Here is a 27,952-nt window from a genome sequence, read left to right on the forward strand (position 1 = left end):
AAGATAAGATGTCTTTAAATACAACCATTTATCATCTTAATCTGTTATCCACTTAAGGTGACACGAGGCTGGAGCTTTCACAGAGCGAGATCCACCCTTTGGAAATTAGAACTGAAAATAAAATTAGCATTGAACAATGTTTGTCTGCAGTGTCACGTAGAAACGCATTCTCTTTGGAGCTACTTTTAAAAAAGCAGTAATCAATACTCATTTCCTTTAAGTGATAAATGCATTTATGACTTGCTTTTCTCATAAAAGGAGAAAACGGGACATCACAAAGTGAAGAGCTTTTCCTTTATTGGCAAGGCATACAGTTCTAGTTGGACAGAGGGCTAACGCAGCCACAGTTAAACAGCAGAGTTGGATTGTCAAAGCTGCAGAGTTTCAGTTTATGACACACATTCATAAAAATCTCCACGCACAGAAATACTGGTCTTGGTTGGCTGTTGAGGCTGTTCGACAACGTGACATCTTCACTAAGAGTCAAAGAGCTTTCAGATGAGTGCACGTACTCCGAGATCCTTTAAGAACACGTGATGCGATCAGATCAGTGATGACAGAGGAAGACAGGCGATAGGACGTGATCCAGAAAACCCAGACGGAAATCTGTCACTCAGCAATTTTTACACCAAGAGAAAAGTGAAAGTGAGTATTCGCTCATGTATAATTTTATATTAGAAGTGAAAAGGAAAAGTTTCTCACACATGAAGCCACGTGTGAGTATTAAAACCTTAGACTAAAAAAAAAAGCTACTTGTCTGTCACATCGTTGCTGACAGGTAATACAGAAGCAATAAATAAACTGTACACAAAGTACTGTGAGGAAAAAGAACACTATGAATTAGTGACACACAGAGAGACACACACTGACTCTTTGCATGTTGTGCTGGTTATAATGTTGTTAAATAGTCCTTTGGTGTTGAAGGCATCTTTGAGAGTTGAGTCGTCGGCTACAGAAAGGATTGCACATGTTTTACTCCAGCATGTCAGTGACCAGAAAAAAATCCCAAGTTAAAAATAAGGCTTCAAAAAAAAAAACAAAAAAAAAGGAAGAAAGAAAGCTCAGTCACACATTTAAAACATAAGTTACACTGTTTCATGGTAATAAAAAAGTTTCTCGACAGGATGAGTTTGGTAAGTTCTCTGCATTACTTTCATAGTGTTTGAATCCGGCAGCTAATGTCACACATCTCAACAAAACACTTATTTTGCACAGTCAACTAGTTCATTATAAAAAGGACCAAAGAAAAGAAAAGACAAGACAAGACAAGGAACTTCAGCCCTTCTGAGCGTCAATGGTCCAGCTCATCCAATTCAATTAAACTACCAGGCCGTCCGTCAACAGAAAAGTGCAGAAGTGTGAGAGAACCGTACAAAGTGCTTTGAGTTTTTTTCCTTCTTTTTAGCAAATACTTCAAAAGAAAGAAAAGAAAAAGAAAAACATGAGAAAGAAAACTCATTCACCCGGACAACAAACACGTCACTGTTTTAAGACAATATCAGTTACTGTTACGGTTCGAACAGGAGTTCAGTGAGAGAGAGAGAGAAAAGAGCAGAGACACTGAGGTCAGATTGGCACACTGGGTGCTACAATCAACCAACTTTATCAGTCACTGATGGAAAGTAGCCAGTGGCAAAATGGAAATTACAGTACGGGTTGTGTCATGCTTGCTTGGCACTTGTTTTGTCATTGACTACCGGCGTGTCCCTGTGGAGAGCAAAGTACTCATCAATGAGAGGGGAAAAAGAGGGGAGATTCAGGCACAGGGAACTGGCTCTTTGTAACCTCCTGGGTTTTTACAGTTACAGCGATGCTAACATCTGTCATTACAACCTCATCAAGACACTGCCCTCATTAGTGCAGTAATCTATGCTAGTGGATGTTACCAAAAACACTATTTCAGTAGGTAGATGCTGTGAAGTAAGAATAATGGAACTGTAATAGCTTAATGTACTCGTAACTCTACTGTGACACTGAGGTTTTTTTTTCTTTTTTCTTTTTATGTTTTTTTTTTTTTCATGATGTCTGTGCTAGTTAGTGTTTCTCAGTCAAAAGCCTCCAATGAGTTCATGTTTTGGCTCGAGCCCTTAAAAACAGACAAAAACGAAGGCTACCTATGAACAAAACTGCAAAGTGCTAAAACTTGAAGGCAAACTGATAAAATGGGCGCCAAACATCAAATCAAATAAAAATAATCCAAACAATAAAGCAACAAAAACAGAAAAATAACCGACATTTTTTTGGGTAGTCCTACAGTTAAATAGGTTTTCAATGTAAGAACTTGCAAATCATTTACCACAGTACCAGAACTTTAGTTCCACATGTGGACACTGGGAGGCACCATAAGCACAGCCCACATCGCTCTGGATGTAACTCCTAGAGCGCCTAACGCTACACTGACCCTGGCTCAGTTTTGTTGCTGACTATATCTCATTAAGATTATTAAAAATGGAAATAATACATCTGAAAACAAGAAAAAATAATATGCGGTGCCAGCTCAGTCGTTATAATCATTAAAGCAACTTGCCTGCTGAGTACAATTAAATCGGCTGTGCAACACCAGCTGAAAGGAGTGCTACTGCATGTATACAAACACAGTGATAGAGTCACTTCAAATATCTGCTACATTTAAGGTGTTTTGCAAAAAAAAAAAATCCTTCATAGCTCTTCTTTTTGTGCTATGAATTTGCTTACACTTCTTTCAAGTTTGCTGTTAGCTGTAGCTTCAATTTACTGTGTGTGAATCTAAATAACAGACAACTGAATTAAAAAAAAAAACTTACTAAAAATTAAAAACCAAAAAACCCCCAAAAGGCAGGCAAACCAGCATTTGCAAGTTTGGCAAGAAGTCTTAAAAGACTTTGTTGTGTTTTCGCAGTCATTCATCACTTCCTCGCTTCTTTCACACAAAAAAATACTCCATTAGAGGAAGACACGTCTGTCTTTAGTCGTAGCGGACTTTAGGTTAGCTGGTAGAAAAGCGTGTATTTTTCTAACTTCTTATCGTCTCTGTGGAACTTCAGCCACAATTTGTCTGAGTGAGAGACACAGATTTCCTGTCCTTACTGGAACAGCGACTGGGGCTATCTGTCTCTCTCCAGTGCAAGTGACTGCTGTGTGAAACTGCAGACTTTCTCAGTCCTCCCCCACAGCCTCCCGCACTCCCGTACTCCCCACCTTGAGTCCTGCTCTTAAACCCCATCTGCAGAAAAACAGAGGTGGTGGCGTTTGCTCGAAGTGGAAGGTGGGGTGTGACAGAGGGCGAGGCACTGAAATCAAGAATAATTAAACGAAAGAAAGTCGAAAGAGTCGAAACTATTGACTGGTGCTATGTGCCAATTCGAAAGCGTGGAACCCCAGAGACGCCTTCATCTGTTTCTTCTCTTTCTTCTGCCATATCTTTCTCAGAGTCTAAAGAAAACGTCCTGCCCGAGTCACTTGTAAGCATTTTGGGAAGCCTTCGAGATACATGAGAGGCCGAATCGGATCTGTAGATTTCATGCCTCCTGCTGCTGTGGCCCTCCTCTTCCTCAGGTGGACTCTCTGTGTCAGACTCCCCCTCTTCTTCTAAGGTCAGCTTAAACTGAAACTTGTCAGCAGAAGCAGACCCGCTACCCCGACCATGTGCCGAAGCTTCCCCTGCAAAGGCATCTTCCTCCTCCTCCTCCTCCTCCTCCTCCTCCTGGCCCTCTGGGTGAGGTGATGGGCTGTGGGGGATCATGCTCTGATACCACTCTCTGTTATCCTCCAGCGTGTCCAGGATGTCCTGCGCATCAGGGTGCACCAGGTCGGCCCATGTTTCCCACAGAGGATGAACGATGTAGTCGATGAAACCCACCTGAAAGAGAAAGCAATGTTTAAGACTGCGAATAACAAACTCAGCAGTGATGCTTTGACTTAATCAAAGAACTGCATCTTTCCGTGAGCGGTTTTGTATCCGAACTAGTTTTCTTCCTGACGTCTACATCCATCAACCACAGGAAGCATGAAGCTAGATACGGCTAATTTTTACAGGCTGTCTCCCTATCATTAACCATCAGGTTCATCATAAAATGTATTTTGAGGACCACTTCAGTGCCTTTTTAGTTCCATTATATAAAAGAGAAGGGATCTCCAAAACCCCCTCACAACAGAACAATCTAAATCTAGGCTGACGAACAGCACCAAGAGGAAAAATACATGAATTTGATTTTGAGGCTAAGCTCGCGGTTTAGGTTATTCCCCACCTGGTTCTTTTCTACTGAAGCATTGTGCTTGTCGCACATGGGGCTGATCTCCATGCCTTTCTCTCTCTCTCTGTCTCCCTGTGTGAAGAACTCCACCATGATGCGGTCTGTCCACTGGCGGTACAGCTCGAGAGGTTTGGTCGGGTTACTCAGGTCTGCACAGTGTACCATGTTCTGAAGAACCTGCAGTGGCAAATTAAACAGGTGTTGTCACATGTCAAATATATAGATTAGATTAGATTGATTCTATCTTTGTATAAAAAGAGTTCTCACCTGTATGCGATCTGAATAGTTGTCTAAAAGCAGGACTCCCAGGCTGGTGACTTTCTTAGTCTCCACCATGGTCTTCAGGTCTGCTAACAGGTTCATGTGTTTGGACATATCTGTGGCGAGCACCTGCAAGAACAACATTAAACACATTAAACCAAACAGAAGTCACTGGGGAAAAAGAAGGCCTAAGCTGAGTGGAGCTACTGCACGTCTACGATCTTAATGGTCCACTCACCATGTCGATGACCATTTTGCGAAGCGACTGACGCTGCTTTTTGTTGAGATTCTGAAAAATATCACAGTTGTCTTCCTGCAGAAGCTTAAAGCCTACAGCCAGGTGGTGATTCTCTAGCACTGACAAGTCATTGTACATCAGGGCCAGCTCTGAGTCTGAAGACAAAAAGGCATAAAAAACTCTGAATGTAAAATAAATCACGATCTCGTCAGCTACATAGTTAAATACACTCAGCACCCACACACATTCAGATAATCCCTGCAGAGCTACGAGCAAACTCACTGGTGTTGATGAGAAACTGATTGGAAACTCCGGGGTGATCCACGTCGTGGATGGCGCTGGCGAACAGCGCAGCGAGGATCTCCAGATCAGTAAACACAGCCTTGGATGACACACAAAGAGAGACAGTTAGTTTTGTGTGTATGCGTGCGTGTATGTGAGGGCATCAACCTGGACTGTGTATTTGAGCGTTTACCTCCAGTGCAGGTGTGGACAGCAGCACGTGTGTTGATTGGACCACGTCTGCAGCATGGATGTTGTTGTGGTAGGCCACATCAGCATGATAGTGGTCCTCCAAAGTCATTGTGAAGGTAATGAAAGTATCCACTGGAATCTTAAAGGACTTCAGCAGCTCACGTTCCTGCAACAGCAGAGGAGAGGATGGCTCATCCAAGGTAAAGATAAATGACTGATTACAAATCGTCTGCTAAGTCATTGCTTCATTGACTTCAGTAAATTCATTATGCACTTGTTTGCTTTGCCGTGTTTGAGGCTATAAAGTACAGGAGCCATACAGTACGCTGTGTGCTGTGATGTGGTACCTGGAAAATGGTGTACATGGTGACTGTCAGTGGGCGATTCCCAGAATACTCAGAGACCTTAAAGATGTCAATACCCCATCGATTTATATCCTCAAGTTCCTGTCAGTGAGAAAGTATAAATACAAAGTATATTAAACAACATTCAGTATGTGGGAAAAAATAGAGAATTAGCCTCAGGGAAATAACAAATGAACTAGTCCTCACACCTTAGCTAGGAGTCCTTCCTGGCTAGCATTGACCCCAAATCGAGGAATGGTTGAAGGAGCGAGGCTGGGACTGTGGGTGGCCTTCTTCACACCGCTGATCTGGGACATAGGACGCTTTTTCTTGTCTTTCTCCTTGGTCGGGGGAGACATGATGTCCATGTCATGTTGTTTCTCTGCCAGTGAAAGTCATCCAGTTAACAGTGATGAAAACAGAAATTCACCACTAACACTAACTTTCCTGCTGTCATGCATTTCAACTACTCCTGTCTGAGCACTGTCCTGTGATTTACATGCATATCTACATGTATGTGCAGCAGTGTGTAGCGTACAAAGACGGCATATTTACCCAGAAAGGTGCTGGAGATGAATTCAGACACCTGGTTCCCTGAGCGGCTGGTTTCTGACAGCTGGCTGAGCTCTCGGTTCAGCATCCTCTTGAACTGAGGACAAACACATGCAAGCATCAATGAGCTTGATCAAACACTCTGTTTGCTAAACTGTGGACAGACTAGGTCGGATCAACTCAGCCGCCTGCTGGAACAACAGTTATCTCTTAACAACAACGTAGAAAAGAAACACTTTACAAGCAAATCACTCTCTCTCAAAACCTGCAAACGGTTCAGTCAAATACAAGTAGCAGATGCCACAGATCATGCTGACATAAGACGTGTTGAGTCTCAGAGAAAGTCAGAAAACAAGCAACACGTGAACCTCAGGGAGTCTCCTACCCTCCCATCCAGTTCATCCCTCTCCTCCCCTCTCCTCACCTGAATGAACATCAACGAGATGGAGATGAAATAAGTCACTTCTGGCATTTCAGCGTAAAGTCAAGCATGGGAGCAAAAATAAAACGAGTGAGCTCTCAGGTTTAACACGCCTGTTCGACAAAGCTGCCCGTCTCGGAAAAATCCACCAGCGAGTGCTGCAGAAGCTTTGATTATAAGTCTGTGGAAGAACAGGAGAATTGAAGCATATGTATGTGGGAATGCTGCTGGATGCCAGGATGCAAGGCAGAGAAGGCAGACTCTCCCCGACTCTCCCTCATCCACTCAGTTACTGCCTGCCCACTATGTGTGTAAACAGAGGGAGAATGGGGTACTCTAATCTCCACCTCCTTTCAAAAATGCCTAAGAATAGCAGCCAATCAGACACCCGCTGCAGCAGCGTGTAGCGAAACAGAGAGCCGTCATTGGCCACGAGACATACACAGTAGGCAGGGCAGAGTGAGGTTGTGAGACACACCATGTGCACCAAGTTTGAAGGTATGAAGGAAAAGCTTTGAATGGATGGGGAGGAGGGTTCATTCTTGTAGCCAAAAATAAAAATAGTACATCACGCACCACAGAGACTTGGGTGCCCTGACCATTAACACAATCAGAGGAGCAAAAGACAAAATGCTTTGACAAAGAAATGCTTAAAGCGGGCTTCAAAAGTTCACTCACAGCTAAATCGTGCTCAGAAGCAGATAGAAAATATTGAAGGATAATTACAGTGGTCTTAATGTTAAGCTGATTTATTCACTTTTATACAAAATTCAAACTTGGTAGTAATTACCATCAGAGGAGGAAAAAAATGCCTATGCGGCATGTAAAAAGCTCTTTCTTAAATACCCTACTCACATATAAATAACTCAGTGATTAAAAGTGGTTGCACGATTGCTCAAAGACCCTTTCTAGGGTCAGTAAAGATCCAGTTTAACAAAGCGGTTCGATAAGGTCGTCAGGGATGCAGAAACATTGTTCACTTCAGCCTCCCATGCACCTGTCGTTGTTCCCAAGGGCCGGCATGGATAATTCTTTTCTTTAGCTCATTGACTGATCTGCAGCAATTGTGGGGGCTGGGGAGAGGAGTGGGCGTGGGAGGGGGGGTGCCTCCAGCGAAACTCCCCTCCGCTGCCACGTGAGTGACGTGTGGAATGGTTTATGCATGAAGCAGGAAGCAGGAAGCAGGCACGGTACGTGATTGGTTAATAATGTAATTCAGATTTATGTGATGAGAAGAGGTCTGTTTCCTTATGTTTGGACGCTTCTATGAAGTGGGTGTTTGTGAGTGCTGATCGGAGAGGAGAGGGAAGGATGGAGGAAGCATGCACGGTGAGGATTCCATTTCATCCAGTGCAACATCTCTCCCACTCCCACTACTCATTCACATGTTTCTGCATATGATTCAGCAGGTAGGTAGGGCCGCGAGGTGTCTACTAGTCCCCATCTGCATGCCGGGAATCATCCTATGCATGTAAGCTTCTTCCATCTGCGGACAGATGGGGGCTTCTATTCATATTTTCATGATGGATTCTTTGTGTTAATGAGCCTTCAGCTTGGTTAAAGCATCGGTGATGGTAATTGTATTTACGAGAGGCCACACACAATCCTTGGGTTTAGTGTCGTATTTGGGGCCTTTTCTAATTTGGGCAGGAAAAAAGCACAGCCAAAGAATACATCAATTCATAAAGCATGAAAATGAACATGCCTCATGTACTGTCTATATTATCCATTCTAAAAAGAAATCGGCTGCATTTCATTTCAAAAAGGGGAAATGACAACAGTAAGCTGGAAGAAAATGACCGCACGGCTGCAGATTGAGCACCTTTCCCAGCGGTGAGGTCTAAAAATAGACATATACAGGAATAACGGCATAATCAGCCTCCAAGGTTTGTTCTCTGGTGCTTTCTATACCAAAAGCCCTCCAAAATATACAAGGACAGTCCAATAAGCTTCCAACTTGCAATTAGAGCAGGACCAGAGGACCCTGTCTTCAAAACTTCATCTCTCTGACCCTCATACGTCTTTTAAGCAACTACAGCAGATGTTTAATAATAATAATAATGGATTGGATTTATATAGCGTTTTTCAAGGCACCCAAAGCGCTTTACAATGCCATTTAAGCTCCCAACCTTGCACTTAATCCATTTTCTACAACTGCAAGATTCACTCGTGTGTGTGTGTGTGTGTGTGTTTGTGAAATGTCCAAAAGAGCAACAAACTTTCATTCAGTCTTTCAGTTGCCTAAATTACCAGCTTCTAAAAGTCTAACTTAGCAGGCTGTTGGTAGTGTGTTAGTGTTTTGTTAAAGTACCTTGTTGGAAGCCATCTCACTGACAGAGTGTCGGGTTTTCAGCGTCTCTAGTTGCTCCAGACACCAGTCCAGCTCATCTAGAGTCTCTATGGCCAGCTGCTGGTGAGGCTCCTCTGTATGTATATCACACACATATATATATATATTAAATTTCATCGGGGAGGAAATGTTAATGGTATTTCCCTCTCAAATATTGAGCTGCATTTTGTTTCATAGTAATTGTATCCATGGGATGAGGATACAAGTGACTTACAATAAGCATTAAAAAAATCATCATTACAGGCACATGGCTGGAATACTTGCCCACCACTGGATTTCATGTGTTGTTGAACAACATTCGCTTACTAATTAAACAGCTGTGATGTGTTTCCAGTAACCCAGATTTCCCGATTCCCAATCGTGTTAATATCCTTGCCATCTGTGTGTGTTTGTGTGTGTGTGTATGTGTTTTTTGTTTGTTTGTTTTTTAACAAGTGTGTATTTTGGGCTAATAAGTAAATATCTCATTCCAAAGCCGCTACCAACCTGCGAGGCTGGTCTTGCACATGGATGGTGGGTTGCTGCCTGAAGATCGTGTTCTGTAGACAGAGACCATCCAAAGTGAACATATTAAAGACACAAGTCAGGTGTGGTGGTGAAAGAGCAAAAAGACTTAGGAAGTCTCCAAAACGCCTACTTGCTGGCCGTGCGATCTTGCTGGCCGGTTATGACGGCAAAGTTACTTCTGACTGTCCTCAGGCTGGCGAGGACCTACGAGAGGAACAAAGGAGTGAATGTATGAGTTCATCAAATGACGCATTTGTAATGTGATGAAGTGTAGCTTTAAATGCTCATAAAAGCTTCCACTTTCATTGAACAAGAGCTTCTCAACACAAATCACTGACTATCATTTGATACTGTGGCTCTCCACTCTTGGCAGATGTGCTACCCAAAGGCATCCCCCACTCCCTTTCTGATGTTTTCATAGCATCACTGACACTCCTCTAGGTCACGTCTGCCACTGCATCTGTCACCAAACACTGACTCAGCATGAGGAGAAAGCCCACAGAGTATCAGATGTCCAGACTTGATCCATGCATGAGCCTTATCTGCCACCATGCATATCTTAAACAGCATGATCCAGCAGTATTGGATTCTCAGCTCCTTTCACTGTGTAAAGTGAGCACAGGAGTGACGCACATCCCACGCAAGAGCTAGGCAACACCAGCGGGATGCTGATCCTGTCGCAGGGCCAACATGATCCTGAGGGGATGTTCCGGTAGAGCACTAAAACCCAGTCTCATACCATCTGGAGGCTGTTTTTTTTTTTTTCTTAATTTGTCCATCTGCCAAATTTTCAAATAACACAATAAGTAAAACAGGCTGACTGGAAAAGATTTCAGAGGACTCACCTGTGCAAACGGTGTGACTATCATGTCTTCTGTATGTCTGCAGAAAAGACACACAAGAGGAAAAAAGCATGAAAAAACACAAAATACTGAGAAGCTCAACTATAAATCCCTAAACTGTGATACCAAAGAGTGATAAAAAGAAACCTTCCTCGTATCTATTATAGTTTATTTTAATTTATTAAAGACATGCACTGCTTCTAGTGAGGCCGGTGAGGAAACAGTCGGGGTGAGGTGGAAAGGGTGGGCGACACGTTATGAACAGTTAAATATGAGTAAAAAAAACCCAAAAGTGTGTTATTATACTTGACTCCGCTCTGATTAAGCGTCGCATGCAAGAACAAACAAAACAGAACGGGGTGTTTTAGAGAGCCTGACAGGGGTCACAAGAGAGGTTTTTGATATTTAGTCATCGGGAGAAAGGAGGGAAATGATCATGAAGCCATCCAGAGGGAATGCAGAAGAGGCCTTCAGGGGACAGAGCCAGTGTGGGTTTATTTTCGCCCTAATTTATTTTGTTTATCATGTTCTTCTCACCGAGATGACAACCAGTTGACTTCCCAATGCTTCAAGCTTTCTTCCCTTTAAAAACAGATAGGCAAGAGGTTGAAGAAATCTGTGACTGCTTCAATTACAAAACTGAAGGTTTTCTTTCTTTCTTTCTTTTTTTTTTTAGATAGCGTGAAATCTATAATGTCTTGCTTGGGGATGTAACTGAGACACACAGAAAAACAAACAAAATATTCCTTTCTTTAGAATCCCAGTGGAATAGATTTGACATTCAAGCACTTTGTGATGGGAAAACAGCTGCAAGCAATACATAGCATGTCCTAATAAAGTATTTGAGAAGGCTCAGTCTTCTCAAGGTGGACCTTTCTTAACAGTCCTCCTCACTCTATGAAAAACAAGTAAAAAAGTTAAACTGCATGACAATTTGGCTTCAGAACTCAAACTGCAAACAGGTAAGGGAGCCAGCACGTAAATCGAGGCACAAAACTGCTTCTCCAGCCCGGAAACCTCTGAGCTCAAACAGATAGAGAAGAACAGAAAAGCAGAAATGCAAATATGATCCATGTGATCCTAGTGGTATTCCTTTAGGATAAAAAGCACAGCATCAGGAATGGCTGTTGATACTTTGAAAACTTTTACCCGTGTTTTTCAGATGTAAAAAGCTCTTTTTTACTTTTAGAGAACTTGATATCAACAGATTACTACATGTAAAGCAACAAGATTCCTAGGCGGGGCATTGGATTTATCCAAAGGGTTTGTTTTAGGCCCCTCTCAATACATAGAGACAGAGGATTAACAGTTTCAACTGGTGGACTTACAGGTCACTGGCAGTGGAGGAGTTTCTGGAGGGACCCTTGGGTGAAAGGTCAAAGTCGGAGTCAGAGCGGTAGAGGAAAGATTCCCTCCGCTGGCTGTGAGGGAAATTGGTCGGTCGGGCCAGACCGGAGTTAGGGCTGGCCTGAGGGTCCAGTGGGCTGCGTCCCACAGACAATCCATTCTCCACATCAAAACTAAGAAGACATAAATGCAAAGAGAATTTATTAAGGTTAGATGGCTTAAGAGGCTATTTAGGAATTTACCAGCTTGTAGATTTGATCAGGAAAGGAAATAGAAGAAATGAATCCATCCAAACTGTCCATGCTTCCTGGAAAGCTTGTTTTTCCATTCTTAGACACACAGTGCCATAAAATATCTCCCACAGAATATCTGCAATGTGTGCATTTATGTGTACAATAGCTGGTGTGTATGAATATATCCCTGAGTCTGTCACACAAATACAGTTCAGCACTTTGTGACTGTTTGCAGCATCAGGCAGGAGCAACCGAAAACCAGCTGTCAACAGCGTTATTGGAAATACACCGAGTGGCTGGTCAAGCGGGTCAGCATGCACTGAGGTGAGAAAACGAGCTCCATTAAGAGCTGCAGGCAGTATAAATGCAACAGCCATAAAATAAAAAGAATAAGGGAGAATAAATGTGGGAATAAGCATTTCCCTTCAGACCAAACTGACAGACAAACGTTTTACAAAATTCCAGTTACAAGTTAACCAGACTGCTGCTCCTCTGGTGCCAATAACATGGACACAGTTACTAAAAGATGGAATATTCATATCTAAAACATCGCTACAGACCTTATAAAGACTTCTATCACACAAGCTTTCAATCTGATATTGTCCTTTCTTGAAGAGGAAATAGTGTAACATAGAAGTAAAAAAAACTCAAAATTCAAATTTAGAAGGGTGACAAAAAAAGGATAAGACATTGTGATATATATGAGCTCAGCTCACAGCTCAGGAAGTAAGCTAAAATCAGCACCACAATTCAAGCCGAGCAACAATGGTGGATAAGAAAACACATCCAAGTCAGACTGAGACCAAAATGAGGAGGTGATGAGATCCAAAGAGGAAGAATAGCTCTCAGCACTGGTGGCTGCATGCAATGCTATAGCTGATTTATAAATAGGATAACTAACCGCTAAAATCCATTAAGTGTGTTATTAGAGTGATCCAAAAAAGAGCAGCTGATTGGCAGGATGGACCCATTTTTCATTATTAATATATTTAACATTAAAAGATAGTATAGCATTTGAAACAGCGAATCAAGCGAAACCTGAGGCTGTCAGGCAACCAGCCTGGACGTACTTGAACTCCACAGCTACACAATCATCATGCAGAGAAACAGTAAAGGCATGAAATGTGTTTAGATAATGTGATGCTCTCGTGATACAAGTATGTGTATGTGTCCGCGTGCGCGCGTGTACATACAGATGAATCCCGACTGTGAGCGAACAGCAGAGATAAAAATAGCAGCACAGTACTGACGTGGGTTACACGAGAGAGGCGAGTCTAAAAATAGCGCAGCGTCAGGTGAAGAGGAGTTCCTCCTGAAAAACACCGTCTGACTACAGAGGAAAACAACAAACGAAGGCACGGCAAGGTCCTTCTTCACAGTCTAGGCATGTTTCTCCTGTGATCTACATTTCTACTTTCCCACAGCGTTGCTCTGAGCCTCGGAGACTTTCGGCCAGCAGCTCCGTTTGGCAACGCATCTCCTTTTGCTAAACAGCGTGAGGATCTCCAGAATAGAAATCCACACTTTAGTAAAACAACCATTAGCAGAACATGAAGGATTTTGCAAGGGCAGATGCTGAGACACACTTGATCCCTTTCAAATAAACAGAACGGGGAAACCAATATTTCAAAATAAAAATCTCATGGCGTAGGTATGGGTTCCAAAGTGTTAGAGAATAATAACACACAAACCCAAAATGTCAGTGATACAATTACCACAAAATCAGATTCTTGTGCAGCTGTGTGGGGTCTAGAGTGTAACAAAATGCACACATTGAAAGATGTTAACAACTGCCATGTCGCATATATACTCACTGTACACTGTGTTGCATACAGCAGTTGATGCTCGGTTTAAATGTTCGACTTCAAAGTGACCATGGCTACACGCCTACCTGCACCAAGTTGTTGCCATTCAACTGGCAGATGTTTCCATTAACAAACAGTTGGAGAGGTGTAGCTAACAAAGTCGGAGGTCAGTGAGTGCACAGTATAGAAGGTGGGGAGTAATAATGTGTTTTTCACATGGTCAACAGTTTTTGACATTTGACACAACCTGAGCAAAACCACAACTATCTGCTGGCTCCATGAATGACTACCTTTTACTCCAATCCATGAGCGATTGACCAACTTTGGCATTTGCAGAGTTGTGCTGCTACAATCCAGCCTTTACAGTTGCATGAAAACACTGCATTCATTCCTCTCTTGCTGCGTTCTGCAGTACTCTCCCCCCCAAGACGTTGGTGTGTTACTGGCTATTACATAACAGCAGAAGCTGATTTCCATGTGACAGATTCAGACACACTGACTGCATCACAGAAGAAAGTGCGAGTGACTAAAATGTCAGACACAGTACAGTGGGACTGTGCCAGCGTGGCTGCTAGAGTGAGCGTGCACGAATGACAGACAGGCTGTGTGTGCAAGGGGTAAAAAAAAATCATAATTTTATGTGTAAATAATACAAACAATGAGTCCCAATGATGTACGCCTACAATGTGTGTATTTTAATCTCAAATTACTGAGGTGAGGAGATGGTCATGCTCTCCTCACCTTTTCATGTTTCCAGTTTAACCCATCTCTCTCATCGTATCTCTGTATTAATGCTGCGCCTGCTGCTCTCCTCGCGTGCTCTGATTATGAATCTGTTTGTATTTCCACACGTCTCTGTCTGTGCAGCTAAATTTAACCTCCGTTCGCATGTGAATCCAGAAAGGCAACACTGCAGCTAAAAATAACCTTCAGGTAGAATTCAGAGCCCTCCTCTCTCTCTTTCGCTCTCTGTTTGTCATCTCCGCCTCACAGAGCAGCAGATTCTTCCCTCCATTCATGAATATTTATGGAGGAGTTTCTATTTGAAGCCGATACCGAGCTAAAATTAGACCGCGGATCAAAATACCGCCTACGCCATTCCCCCACTGCTTTTTTTTTTTCGCTTCCAGTTTTTTTCTCTTTATCTCTCGCTGAGCTGTTGTGAGCCCAGTGCAGGAAAGGGAATCCTGACTCACTCGTGACACTTCACTGCTCACCTAGTACTCCAGCACCCCAGCAGACAAAACACGTAGTATTTTTGCATTGTGAAATCACAATCTTCTAGTTGTGGTTCATACAGTTTTATAACAAATCCTTTAATTTATGTGGCAAAAAAGAAAAAAAAAGGGGGGGGGAAGTAGCTGTTACCATGGAAACAAGCGATGGAGATCTAAATAGGTGATAAAGTAAAACAATAACTCAAAAACACATGCTATTCTTGAAAAAAATAGTTGTTGTTGAGGCTGTTAAGTTGTGAGTTATGGAGTTTATAATTTTCTAAACAGCTGAATTGTGATATTCTATATTCGGAAAAAATGAAAAAAGCAGTTTACAGTTTTTCCCGTAATGTCGTTTCACAGTAAGAACAGTGCAACCAGAATATTCCAGTATTTTCTGCACACCTCCAATGTGCACAATCTTTAACTATACAGTTAACAAAATGTGCATTAACTCTGTCAGCTGAGGCATTCTGTAGTCCTAAGAGGTCAAAGGTCAAGGTTCAAGCTCAGTGTGCGCATCGTCTGAACAGGAAGCTCCCACAGAAGCTCCGTGGCTGGTTGGTCTTCAAAAATGACTCCTCCATTGTCTTTTTGTTTTTCACAACTGGCACCCACCCACCCGCCTGCCCACCTCTCCTCCTTCTCCGGCACCCTTCCCACTCTCCACTCTTCTCTGCTCCAAGAATAAAAAAAAGGGATTTTTAAAAAATATCCCTGTTAGTGTGGGAAGGTGTTAATTATAGTCCCGATAAAACTGGTGATGAGTGATAGCTAACGTGTATTTTAGGTTCTTCCTGCCGAATTAAAATAATCTATTCATTCTCTCTGAGGACAGAGTCCCTCTGCTGGGCCTTAGTGAAACTGCTACAGCCAGTCAATGTTCATGTCTGAACAGAGAAAACTAAGGCATGTTATTCATTTAATAATTTATTATTCAGATATTTGTATCATTGTAGCTTCAGCACAGACAAAACATGCATTCTGACGATTTTGGGGTGAGTCTTTGAACTTGCACATTGTACGCATTGTAAAATAATGAGGTAGAGACGAAGTTTTCTGCAGATAAATCAAATTAATCACTGAACAAAAACCCGAGCTACTTTTGTTCTTAATTATTGCCACGCTGTAAAAAAAAAAAAACCCTGACTGAAAAGTTTTTATACGTGCAGAGACGGTGAAAATAAAATCTCATATAAAAGCTAAAAAGCCAGCTGAAATGCGTAATGTGCCACCTGTTGGAGATTGGATATGGTTAAATAGAACCATCCTAATTTGGCATCTGCATTCGCACACCAAGCTTCAAAGGTGGACATGAATGCACATGCACTCGCACACTTAATTACTTCTCTTGTCTAAAGACCAATTAGAGCCAGCATTCCTGGACAAGGCAAAGACTTTTAGTTTAAAAAAAAAAAAAAAAGGTGTAAAGAGAGAGGTGTTACCATGTTTGTTATTTAAGTGGTTGGCTGGTAACAAGTGTGATTGATGGCAACCTGTCAGTGGCCCTGATACTTGACACCCCGCCTGCGTCACCGCCTGTCATGGCAACGTCAATCCCATCTGGGGAGCATTAAAATACAGGAGCAACGGCGAGCGAGAGAGGGAGAAAGCAAGGGCGAGATAGGCCCGTAAACCAGGGCAAGCTGTCATCTGAACCTTCATTCATCACTCCCAGGCCTTTGCTGTGACACAGCCAGAGGTAGAATTAGTTGCACCAAAGCCGAGCTGCGCGACGAACTGGGACGTTTATTCAAACGCTGTTTAAACTGATGCACAGAGCATTCGCTTCATGCAAGAGAAAATTGTGCTTTTGTAAAACTTGGGAGATAATCTGAAATGATTTCTAGTATGCGACAATGTGTCAGTGTGAAACAAAAGCAACAATGCTGTGAAATTATTACAGCACAAGAGGCACGAGAGACATTCTCCGCCCGGCTTGAGTGAGACCACAAAGTTCACACCAGCAACTAAGAGTCCACACTCTGTAGCTCAGCACACAGAACAATGGGAACAAAGGGAGAACAGATGTTGTAAAAGTGGTCACAGTAGAAATCCACAGAGGTGATTTTGTTTCACCCAGAGGTGAATCAGCTCTATTTATCCCAGAGCACAAAGTCATCAGTTTGTGCTCTGGGATAAATGTTGGTTTTGTGTGGCCCTTCACACACACAGCCAGGACCACCCTGTTGTTTGTCTTGCGCGTCTTCTTCTTCTATTCTGTAACATCACGTTACTGAATCTGGCCGTGAAGAAACCCGATGGAGGTGGTATGTGTTTACATGTCGACAGTGTAGCTAGATTAATTCACAATTGCCTTATCTTTTTCCCAGAGCACCAGCTGCAATCCATCTCTGAAAGTACACTTATATTTTCATTGGTTTCTTGCATCTTCTAAATATTTTCTAAAAGCAATGTCATGATTATTTTATAAATCTGATTATGTTATACACTGTGGGTGGCTTAAATGAAGTATGGTAAAACAACACGTCTCATGGAAAATGTTTCCTTTTTCCATGAGTACATCTTATCAATTTACCTTCTCAAGCATGCTCTGGAATATGGCGCAGTTAAAGTAGTGTGTTTGAACATCATGCAAGGTCATTTGCCTTGAATTGAAGATGATAAAAAATTCTAAGCATCCAAGAAAATCCACCGAGTAATGGCTCAAAAAGAAAAGGGGGTCATGGAGAGGACTGTACTTAAATGCTGCGAAATGTGGATTTCAAACAGAAAAAACAAACAAAAAAAACTCTTTGACTTGTCAGATCACTAAATGAATGTTGCATGAAAGAGTGGTGAAATAAATATCAGACACAGGTCTGACAAATTATGCAAAAAACCTACAGGAAGTAAGTTATTTATATCTCAGTTGGCCCAAAATAAGCTTCTGAGGCTATGGGTACATTTTCTACAGGAGAACACTAAATCTATTGAGATTTTGATATTGACTGAAAAAAGCATGTGGTGTTTCACAGAGGATCAAATGTTCCTCATTTCACATGAATGTGTAATAAAGGCACTCACAACAGATTTAAGGAAAGAAACTTATCGGTTGTCTTGTCTGTCATGTCACTGACAACTGACTTGTGGACCATTAACCCAAAAAGGGAACAGCCTTGTGACAATTAGCCTAGCTAAACTTAGCTTAGCATGAAAACAAACAAAACGAGCATTTAATCTCATTTGAGGCTCTGTGCTGGACTCATGTTTTAGTTGATAGGACATGTTTATTAGTGAGTTTTACAGGAGCTTATAAGTAGATTTTGTGCCCCTTACACAAAGCAAAGTTAGCTTCTGAGCTAACGTTCAACAACAAAGCAAACGTGTATTTCTCAAAAAGCCAAATTAGCATTTAGCTGAATAAGCTAAATATGTAAGAATGTGTTTCTCTGTTCCTGAATAATCCTCCTAAAACACACACACAGAGCAGTTTTGCTATATACACTGTAGATCTTTCTCAAACCATACAGCAAAGCAGCACAGACATAAACCGGACTGCAGCTGTGACTGCTTAAGAAAGTAGTTGTGAATAGCAACACAAACAATAACCTTTTAGCTATTTTCACACTTTACAGCCAACAAAAACAGGCCCAGCAGGTCAGCCTCTGAGTGACAGAGGAGAGCTAATTATAGACATTGTGCATTGGTAATAGAGATGTCTAACCACTGTTCAGAATGAAGTGAACCAGTAAAAACTGGTTTTAAAAGTGTGTAATCCAATGTAGAAGACACACAACAAAGACAGGGACTCAGAATCATTTGCCTTATCTTATCATTGCCTTAAAAAATGAAGACCCAACCTATACTTAGATTATTACCTGCTGAATAAATAACATTTGGCTTAGAAGACATAAAAGCTTTTGTACAGACATACTGTAAGAAGTTACTATTCTCGTTAAGGAAGACTTCACGTTTAATGTGATTAACTATTAACCTAAAACAATGCATGATTTCTAAAGAGGCAATCCTAGATAGTCCTATAGAGGAATATATCTGTTAACACTAAAATTAACAATTACCATCAGCTAATTTCAAGCAACAAAAGGGTTTGGAAGTCAGTATCGGTAAGTAAATAGTTAGGATGTTGTTAGATTATTCTTGTTATGTCTGTAAGGAAAATCTGAACGGTTCTTGCAGGCAAGGAAAAAATTTTGGAAGGTGACTATCTAGTAGTCTATCTAGTATCATAACTCACTTAGCTGCAACCTTATTTTCTGGTCCAGTACTGATTGCTCGGAAATGACTGTGTGCAAAGTCTGGAAGGATGGATTCCCTCCTCACTACGGTCAAGGTGAATAACTACCAGGATTTATACATATATCACACTCATGCAGTATTACATTACATTTGTCAAACAGCATTTATTTAACTTAGAGAAAATGAGTGTCAGAGGTAAAACACTGCAGGTTCCTCAGGACTTTCCCTCTGATGGCTTCAGTCACCCAGCTGTCTTCCCCCAATATTTTTCTTCCTTTGAAAAACAACATAAAGTCTAGATGTGGAGCTCTGATACCGTTTACAATGTGAAATGACTGCCGAGGACAATCTTGCTGTCAGTCATCAGTTAGCTGATACAGTGTAGGCAGTGGTGAGATGTCACAATCAGAGGTGCTGTGGAAGAAGGAAATACTCGTTTTTCCAACAAATGGTTTTAAGTTACACTTACACAAGCGCTGTCAGCTGCAAGAATTCCAACAATTTCAGTGCAGCCAAATTGCCCAGATATTTTTTTTTGCATATTTTGTGCCTAATCTATGAAATTGAACTTGCATAAGGAATCTGTCACTGCAAACACATTCCATTTTCTTCAAATGTTCCTCTTTGCCTTTCCTTGAATGAACCCTGAAAGAGAAACTCGCTGTTAGAGCGACAAGCTGTAGAATGATGTGTGGATATCTTGCTGGCAAAAGATAGATATGTAGCTGACCTCTATTTCACTGCGAACTGTTGTTTAAATTGCAAGTGAACAGTGGGTCATACACATACATAAAGGACTCCTTGCATGGGAAAACCTCTAACTTCAACTCCAGATTTTAAATAATAAATAAATCAGTATTTCCATGCAGTTAAAAGCCACTTCAATGCAAGTCCACCTCATGGTATTAACTTGAGGTGGAAGAGGAGGTGGAGGTGGTCAACAAGTACCTCGGGCTGTGGGTGGACAACAAACTGGACTGGTCATGCAACACAGAGCACCTGTATAAAAAAGCCCAAAGCTGACTGCACTTCCTCAGGAGGCTGAGGTCTTTTAACATCTGCAGGAAGCTCCTGAGGATGTTTTATCAGTCAGTGGTTGCTGGAGTACTTTTCTATGCTGTGGTGTGCTGGGGGAGCAGCACAGCAAAGAAGGACTCATCCAGGCTGGAAAAACTGATCAGGAAGGCTAGCTCTGTGGTGACAGTGGCAGAGAAAAGGACACTAAAATTGCTGGACATTATGGACAATGCTGGGTATCCTCTGCACACGGCCATAAACAACCAGAGGAGTCTGTTCAGTGACAGGTTGCTTCTCCCAAAGACAAGAACTAACAGACTTAAAAACTCCTTTGTCCCACACGCCATCAGACTGTTTAACTCCTCTCTGGAGGGGAGAGGGAGGGGAAACAGGAGGACAAAGGAGGGGGGAACAACTAAGCTGTAGTGCAATACTTTTTGTTAATATCCAACATTGCAATAAACTTCAATACTTGAATGTGCAATTCCCTTGTATTCTTATTCCTATTTATTCCATTTATCCCTTTTGTATACTCTTTATTTATATATGTCTCTGTATTTATATATGTGTATATATGGTATCTGCTCACATTCTGTAACTTCTGTCGGTGCTGTGCTATTTGGAAACCGAATTTCCCAGAGGAACCCACCCGAGGGATTAATAAAGTTTTATCTAATCTCTAATCTAACTTCAACCAAATTTCATTTAATGAGGAAAAGTCTAAAAACCACTGCTGTGGCCATCGCTCCTCTAAATAACAAACTTGACAGCAAAGACCAGTGATAGGAGCACCTCAAAGGAAAAAATACTATTAATCAAGCCAAGCATTGGAAACAAACAGTTTTAAGTGAGGCAACAAAGGGTTAAATTCCAGCTTTACTCATAGACGTAATTGTTTCCACATTAAAATGATTCATTAAAACAACAACAACAAGCAATATTGCTAACAACAAACCTCAGACCAGAGGAGGGTGAAAACAACTGTCAGGGACGACTCACAGCTCATTTGAATGTCGAATGTCACAAATGTAGGATGACATCAAGCGACCTACAAACTGAAAATGGCAGCCGGGGTGAAATGCAGGGGGCAGGTCTGGAGTTGCACAAACAAGAAAGGAGGAAAGAAGATCCAACCTAAGGTTTGCAAAAGACTGTAGGGGACTCGTTTACCCGGAAGGACCTAACCTGGTCGCGTAATTGTTAGGCAGAGAGGCCCGGAGAGGCCTACAAGCCACACAATCAGTACAGGGCTGCATGGATGTGCATCCACGGTCTCTGCAGTGTCAACAGACTTCTGGATAAAAATATAAAAAATAAGGTACTTAAAAATATCATCATTAAGTTTGTAAATTCTGAACGTATTTTAATGACCAACAAATCACTCAGTTTGTTAACACAACAAAATAGGTATGCACACGGGTGTTCACTGCTCGTAGACTTAAATTACACCTTTCTTGGCTGCTACTTCAAAGCACATTGTGCGCTGTCTTTCCTGCGTGCTGCACAACAACATTGAATATTTAGTATTTACTGCTGTTTACACTTAGCTAGATTAATGCGATGGCGTTGTGTTTAGTATGTTGCTTTGGGGTTTTTTTTGCTTGTTTTCTATTCTTCTTTTCTCAACAGGTGATCCAGGAGATTTTTTTTCTCCCCCCCTTTCTCACTGTCCCTCTCCCCTTCTGTTTTTCTTTTCCTTCCTCTTTCTTTCTCCCTTTCCTATCCCTCACTCATGTCTGTCCCGTCTGTAACATCTGAAAATAAAATATAATAAATAATAAAAACAAAGGTCGATCAAATGGACCAATACAGCAATGCCACGATGATCCATTTGGCAAAGTAAATCCATTGGGTATCCTTGTTGGTCTTCAGACAACAATTCTGATGGCTAAAGAACCAAATGGGACAGGCAAAAAGAAAAAAGAAAAAAAAACACAACAAAATACACCTCTCAGCTTTTCATGTATTTTGAAGGTGTTTTTTTGGAGACCTGGAATGTAAATGTTCCTGTCTCTAAAGCACTTTGGGTATAATTATAAGCTGTAAATAAAATAGACAAGACAGTAAAGACAAAAAACTTTACGCTTCTTCTTTTCCAATAAAAATAATTTATTCAACACAAGTCAGTGGGCTACATACTAATGTATTGCCCACATTTTCATGCCTGTATCAAGCAACCTGATTCCTCTTTATGAAGAAAATGACACAATTTCAGAACCCTGTGTGGTTTTCATGCTTTGTAACAAACTGAAGTGCACATACAGGCCATCCATCCATCCATCTTCATCCGCTTTATCCGGGGCTGGCCGCGGGGGCAGCAGCCTAAGCAGAGAAGCCCAGACCTCCCTCTCGCCAGCCACCTCCTCCAGCTTAACCGGGAGAACACCAAGGCGTTCCCAGGCCAACCGAGAGATATAATCTAGCCCTGGCGGACTGATCCCCGGCTGCCAAGACACATACAGGCCACATCTTTAAATATAAGTAACCTTTGCATGATGACTCTTCCTGTGAGGTCATCACCGGCTACTGAAACAAAGTAGTCTTCAACTCACGTGTCCATTTAAAAACACAGGTAAGAGAGCGGTTTCACAGCCATGCTCGTCTGTGCGCCTCGGGCCTGCAACCCATCAGCGGACCTGCTGCCTCCGTCTGAGACAGATGGTCCATGTCACTTCACTCCCCCGTGGGCCACACCATGACTAGGAAGCGTTGATGAATTAAGAAATGCTTTGGAAAGACTTTCAGGAGACATTTATTACGACAAAGTGGCTTTTGGCTGAGAAACCTCCTCTACTTCGCCAGGACCTGTGAGAGTTATGAAGCGTAGCGGGCACAAGATGAGTTAATCACTTCTGCAAATGAGCACGGCGACTGAAAGCTTGGATTCATTTATCAAGCCCGCAGTGACCTGGCAAAGTCAGATAATATTTGACCCCGGCACAAGTGTTGTGCGATTATCTCAAAGACAAGAGTCTGTGTACGTAAATGAAGCAGTAACAAGAAACATCTATCTAGAAACTACTTAACAGGAGTTGGCATCTAAAGCGTTAGAGTGGATCCAACATTCACACTTAGAGACGTTGATAAATTAGGCAGATGAAGATTTCTCTTTCCTCCTCCTCTCCTCCCAGGTTGAACTGACAGGGGAGAGTGTTGGGTTTCTAAAAACGCACGTCTAAAGCTCAGCTTTACTGCCAAAACTGTCAGCATTGTAACGCACTTAATTTATATTAAATTACCCTGAGCATAACTCCCAAACACCTAACAAAGCCCACACTTGTATTTGCCATCAGTGGTTTATTTAGAAATAATCTTTAGGATTTTTCCATCCCTTCCATCACTGTCAAACCTGCATGATATTCCGTGTCACTGTTAATTTTGCGCGCAGCCCTCTGCTGACACGGCTGAGGTAAACTAGATCAACAGCCTGTGGACACACAGCTGCCTGCAAATGGGCTCGAGAGAGGGGGAGAAGAGAAACGGCTCGAATCGATGGAGCTAATCACCCAGCTTTTAATTTTCGACCCGACAACAAGAGCGGGCTCTGTGATTTGTTATGCAGAAAATAACAACGTAAACCTTTTACCCACGAGAGGTACAAAGAAAAAGAGCCATAAACGTCCTGCTGAGGACGATTAACTTTGCAGGTATTTCCGCTGGTCAGTTTAAAAGTTTGCTTTTAAAGTTTGCTGTGAGGGATTCACCCTGAGATCACCATGAATGTAAAAATGTACTAACTGTGACCCACTGCAATAGAATTACCACCATCATCTATTTTTCCATAATAAGGGATGAAGTCAAACCACTTTTACAGACTCAGAAATATTGTTACCATGCCATACAATGCAACTACAGTTACCACAGTGTTGCATTTATTTTTACTATAGCTTGACTTGCATGCGAGCTCCAAAACTGTTTGGCTTTAAGTTTGACTAGGGAGTAAAAGTGAAGCTCCCAGCTGGGCCCCAGCATGCTGAAAGGTTGAAGATGAAATTCTGTATTATTAAAATAGTTTGTTGCTGTCTCTGTCTGCCAGTTTTTATATTTGGTCTTAATATTTTTATAAATTCACCCAATTCTTCCATCTTTTTCCACTTCAACTCAGGGTCAGCGTGGGGCTGGAGCCTATCTCAGCTATCACAGAGCAAGAGGCGCGGTACTCTCTGGACATGTCGTCGATCTGTTGCAGGGCTAACAAAGAGGGACAGACAACCACTCACACCTACAGCCACTTTGGAATCACCAGTTAAGCTAACATGGAAGTTCTGGACCGTGGGAGGAAGCCAGCCAGGCGGATTCAAACGCAGGAACTTCTTGATGTGAGGTGTTGGTGCTAACCATTACAGCTATTGTGGCCCCCTCTCCAAAATCATGCTGTTCTCAGCAAAATAGAAGCAAATATAATTAAAGTAGACGTGCCTAACAGGCTATTTTAATACCTTAAGGCGAATATTACTTCCACAACATTCAAATTAAAAAAGCTTTACACGCCGATGAGCTGCGACTGTCCCATGAATTGCGTGGGAATTTCTCTATCCACGTTTCAGCAAAGTTTAAAACAGTTGAAAGGAGAAACCAGTAACCACCACCGGACGCAAAAATATCGTCAGCACTCACCCACCAACTTAAAGAAAATAGCATGGCATGCATAAAAGCACCAACCCTTCTATCTGCTGCGCTCACAGACATGTAAAAACATGCATAACCTCAACACATATCCATCTAAGTCGAAGGCCTACTTTCATGTTTTCTTCTGCAGTTAAGTGAGATAATTGGCCTTTAAATCACGCACTGCGGCCACATGAAACGCTCTAAGTTTGGTGTCTGATGTCAAACGCTGCAGATTTATATCCTTCCTCCCCGTGCAGGTTTAATTTGTCAGTTCATCTCATGCCTATGTGGGAATCTACTCATGCATGACTATATTTTATAGACAAAAGGAGCCGAGGCTGACATCAGAGTGTCTGCACTGGCTCCATAGATATCAGCTGTGATCTACTTTATGTGGACTGGCTAAGAAATAACAAAAGGGAGGATAAAAAAAAAGAGGGGAGGTATGAAAAAAGATATAAAGAGCATAAAAATGGTTTATACTACTGATTATAAAATAAATGCATATACTTCATAAGGCTGTCTCTGATAATCTCATGTGTTTCTAATCTGCTTGGACTTCCTGTAACAAATTACTGAAAGAAAACAGGCCATTTATTGGAACTCGGGCTCCAGCAAGAGTCAGTTCTTCCATCAGCATCACCAGCACAACCTCCCAGATAAAATAACTCAATCCAAATAAAGATCTCTACCTCCCGGTTTCTGATTCCCCTCTTTGAGCACATTTACAGATCTACTCCAGCAAAGACTGCTGCTCGTAAAGCTCTGACCTTTTTAGATCCACGGGTGGAAGTAATTCGAGCAGCAACGTAATGAGCAAACGTCCAGTGTCTCCACAGTTTGACATTTTTAGGTAATTTTGCTTGTTTAAGAGTAGAAGTCAGTTGCTTTTCCTGGCACGGGTCCCCAAGAGCAATGAAATCATATGGGGCAACTGACCGTTAAAAGCACCACTGCTCACAAATGTTCTGCGTTACATCTGATAAACAAAGACCCAGCCTGAGAAACAGGACAGAGGACAGTAATGTAAACACGGCTTTATCTCCGAGTCCTCCTTCAGAGCCTCCCTGCTGGCACTGAGGATTATGTGTGAAATTACAAAAGTTCTGCGGGAATTTTTCCTATGAGAAGGACAGCAGCATTCAAGCTGCATGTCAGATAGATAAGCTTTAATGAGAAAAAAGTATTGCGTTACAAAACAGGATTTCTTAAACTGATGTGCGAGACACACAGAAAAAACATCCTGACGTTTTCCTTCACATGAAAACTTTGTTAATGTGTAACAGAAACAGGCCGGCTCACTGCTACAGCAGCAAAAATCATGAATTAAGTAAGCCACCATGTAAAATCTGCATCTCTGAAGGGCAGCAGGTATTCGGTAAAGCAGTGAAATCCAAATGATGAAGAGTGTGTGGATGTGTTTTCTCCGATTTTACCATTTTTGTTGTAAAGGTATTAAACCTGTTACATAATTGCTCCACTTCACTACTCCATCACTGTATAGTCTGCATTAAATCTCTCACACACATTTGAAATTACAGTTGGACTTGCGTACTGCTTTCTGCCTAACACATTATAAAACCTTCTTGGATAAGCCACGGTGGTAATTATGAATTTAAAAAATATCTGGACAGCAACCAGAATTTTTGTTTTTTTTCCCCCCCAACCAGGATATACTGCAATATTCAAATGATCCAAAAGCTAATACTTTCACAAGCCCTTTCCCCTCTCTTAGTTTGACTCTTGTTGAAAGCTGCAAGATGTCTTCATAATGAAAAAAAAGACACGACAGCGGGCACTGTTCTCATCTGGAACAATGCCTGAAAGTGGCTGAAGAGGAAATGTGATTAAAACAATATATATATTTAAGGAAATGCTGATTTGGACCAAAACAACTGATAAAGAAAAAATGTTTTTGTGAATATTGCAGCTGATAAAAATAGTTTGAAGTCTAAACACTTCCATATTCAGATATACAGTACAAAAAAAGAGGTTTGTTTTTTAATCCCATTAGAGTCACTCCTGTATGTTCCTGTTTGAACTATAAGGATCTAAAAGAAAAAAATAGACAGTGATACCCTACGAGCGATGCAGTGTTTTAGGTACTTGGAAATAAACTTTGGTTTCAATAAATGCCAGTTTTACCAGTAGACCCATGCTCCACAACTTCATGCACATCTGCATAATGACACGTTTGCTGTGTATGTCTGTGTGTTTAAGAGATGAAAGAAGACATGAAAAAAAGGAAGACAAAAGCACCGAGAGTAAATAACATAGCTCTTAATTACCGCCTGCGTTTCTGCATGATGTCAATAGGCCTGTTGACAGCACACGGTGATCCCCATATGTTCCCACTCCGCACTGTGATACTCCGTTCCACAGAGTAAAAGAACCCACAGTTCGTTGGCACACTCATCTTTTCTTTAGCCTACTCTCTGTAACTCGTCCTCACCCTCCTCTTCTTGGCGACTCCGCTTGTCTCCCTCTCTTGGTTCTCCTCAGCTTGTGGCCGCTCTCATCTCTGTAAAGTCCGTCCCGCTTCCTCGTCTGTCTCGCTCGATCAGGCTGTCCAGCTCTCCACGGCTTCCCGGGAGGTGGCATTACCTCTGGCAGGAGTGGACACCAGCACTATGACCAGCGGCTCCAGAGGAGTGCCAGGATGAATGGCACGATGGAATCTGCCGCCCCGGGCGAAGCTGTCGCTCCTGTATTCTGGTGAAGATTTGCTTTCTCTGGGATGATACGTATAAATTTTTGAATGTAATCTGTCCTGATCACCTGAATTCCTCCAGGCTGCACTCTCCCAGCTGCACGTCTGTCTGCCTTGCAGGCTGTAGAAAAAGCTTTTCATCACTCTCAGCAGAGCTCCATTAATCGGTCCCCCATGTACATCTTGTCTTTGCTCTGGGTCTAAATGTAACGCTACACTGTTGCCCTCTTCCCCCTCTCCCTTTCTGTCTGTCTGCTCTCTCTCTCACACACTCGTCTTCTGTTTCTCTCCCTGTGCTTCCTCCTACCCCCTTTGGCTGCTACACCTTTAATCACCGAACAAACAGACTTATTTCCTTTCCCTGGACAAACTTGCTCTCCTGCTCCAGTCTGTCACAGTAGTCCTGTCATCTGCGTGTGTGTGTGTGTGTGTGTACTTTTTGTTCAGACGTGCCACAGAATGTGCACAGAGCTGTACAAGCTGGTTGTGTAAATGTGTGTGTTGGTGAGCGTGTGCACTGCTGAACAAGTGTGTATGCAGGCATGTGACTCAACAAGTGTCTCTAGGTGTGTGTGTGTGTGTGTGTGTGCA

General features: G+C 42.1%; 1 protein-coding gene across 5 annotated transcripts in view; it reads right to left on the bottom strand.

Moving 5' to 3' along the window:
* Positions 1–280: 280 nt before the first annotated feature.
* Positions 281–27,952, bottom strand: part of pde4ca (phosphodiesterase 4C, cAMP-specific a) — a 50,297-nt gene continuing 22,625 nt past the window's right edge. For 2 of the 5 annotated variants that reach the window (XM_080292795.1, XM_026149874.2), the window contains exons 2-16: positions 11,550–11,741; positions 10,759–10,803; positions 10,225–10,261; positions 9,510–9,583; positions 9,359–9,411; positions 8,834–8,946; positions 6,105–6,198; positions 5,759–5,931; positions 5,553–5,651; positions 5,207–5,371; positions 5,014–5,113; positions 4,732–4,886; positions 4,500–4,622; positions 4,227–4,409; positions 281–3,838 (exon numbers count right to left, since the gene is read on the bottom strand). In XM_080292795.1, the coding sequence (XP_080148921.1) occupies positions 3,329–3,838; positions 4,227–4,409; positions 4,500–4,622; positions 4,732–4,886; positions 5,014–5,113; positions 5,207–5,371; positions 5,553–5,651; positions 5,759–5,931; positions 6,105–6,198; positions 8,834–8,946; positions 9,359–9,411; positions 9,510–9,583; positions 10,225–10,261; positions 10,759–10,803; positions 11,550–11,741 (2,116 nt within the window). In that variant the 3' untranslated portion in view covers positions 281–3,328. Of the gene's footprint in view, positions 3,839–4,226; positions 4,410–4,499; positions 4,623–4,731; positions 4,887–5,013; positions 5,114–5,206; positions 5,372–5,552; positions 5,652–5,758; positions 5,932–6,104; positions 6,199–8,833; positions 8,947–9,358; positions 9,412–9,509; positions 9,584–10,224; positions 10,262–10,758; positions 10,804–11,549; positions 11,742–26,939; positions 27,895–27,952 lie in introns of those variants that run through there. The other 3 variants (XM_026149871.2, XM_026149872.2, XM_080292796.1) reach the window with 3 other exon arrangements.

The sequence above is a fragment of the Astatotilapia calliptera genome, chromosome 18 (genome assembly GCF_964374335.1).
Source record: "Astatotilapia calliptera chromosome 18, fAstCal68.1, whole genome shotgun sequence".
Classification (NCBI taxonomy): Eukaryota; Metazoa; Chordata; class Actinopteri; order Cichliformes; family Cichlidae; genus Astatotilapia; species Astatotilapia calliptera.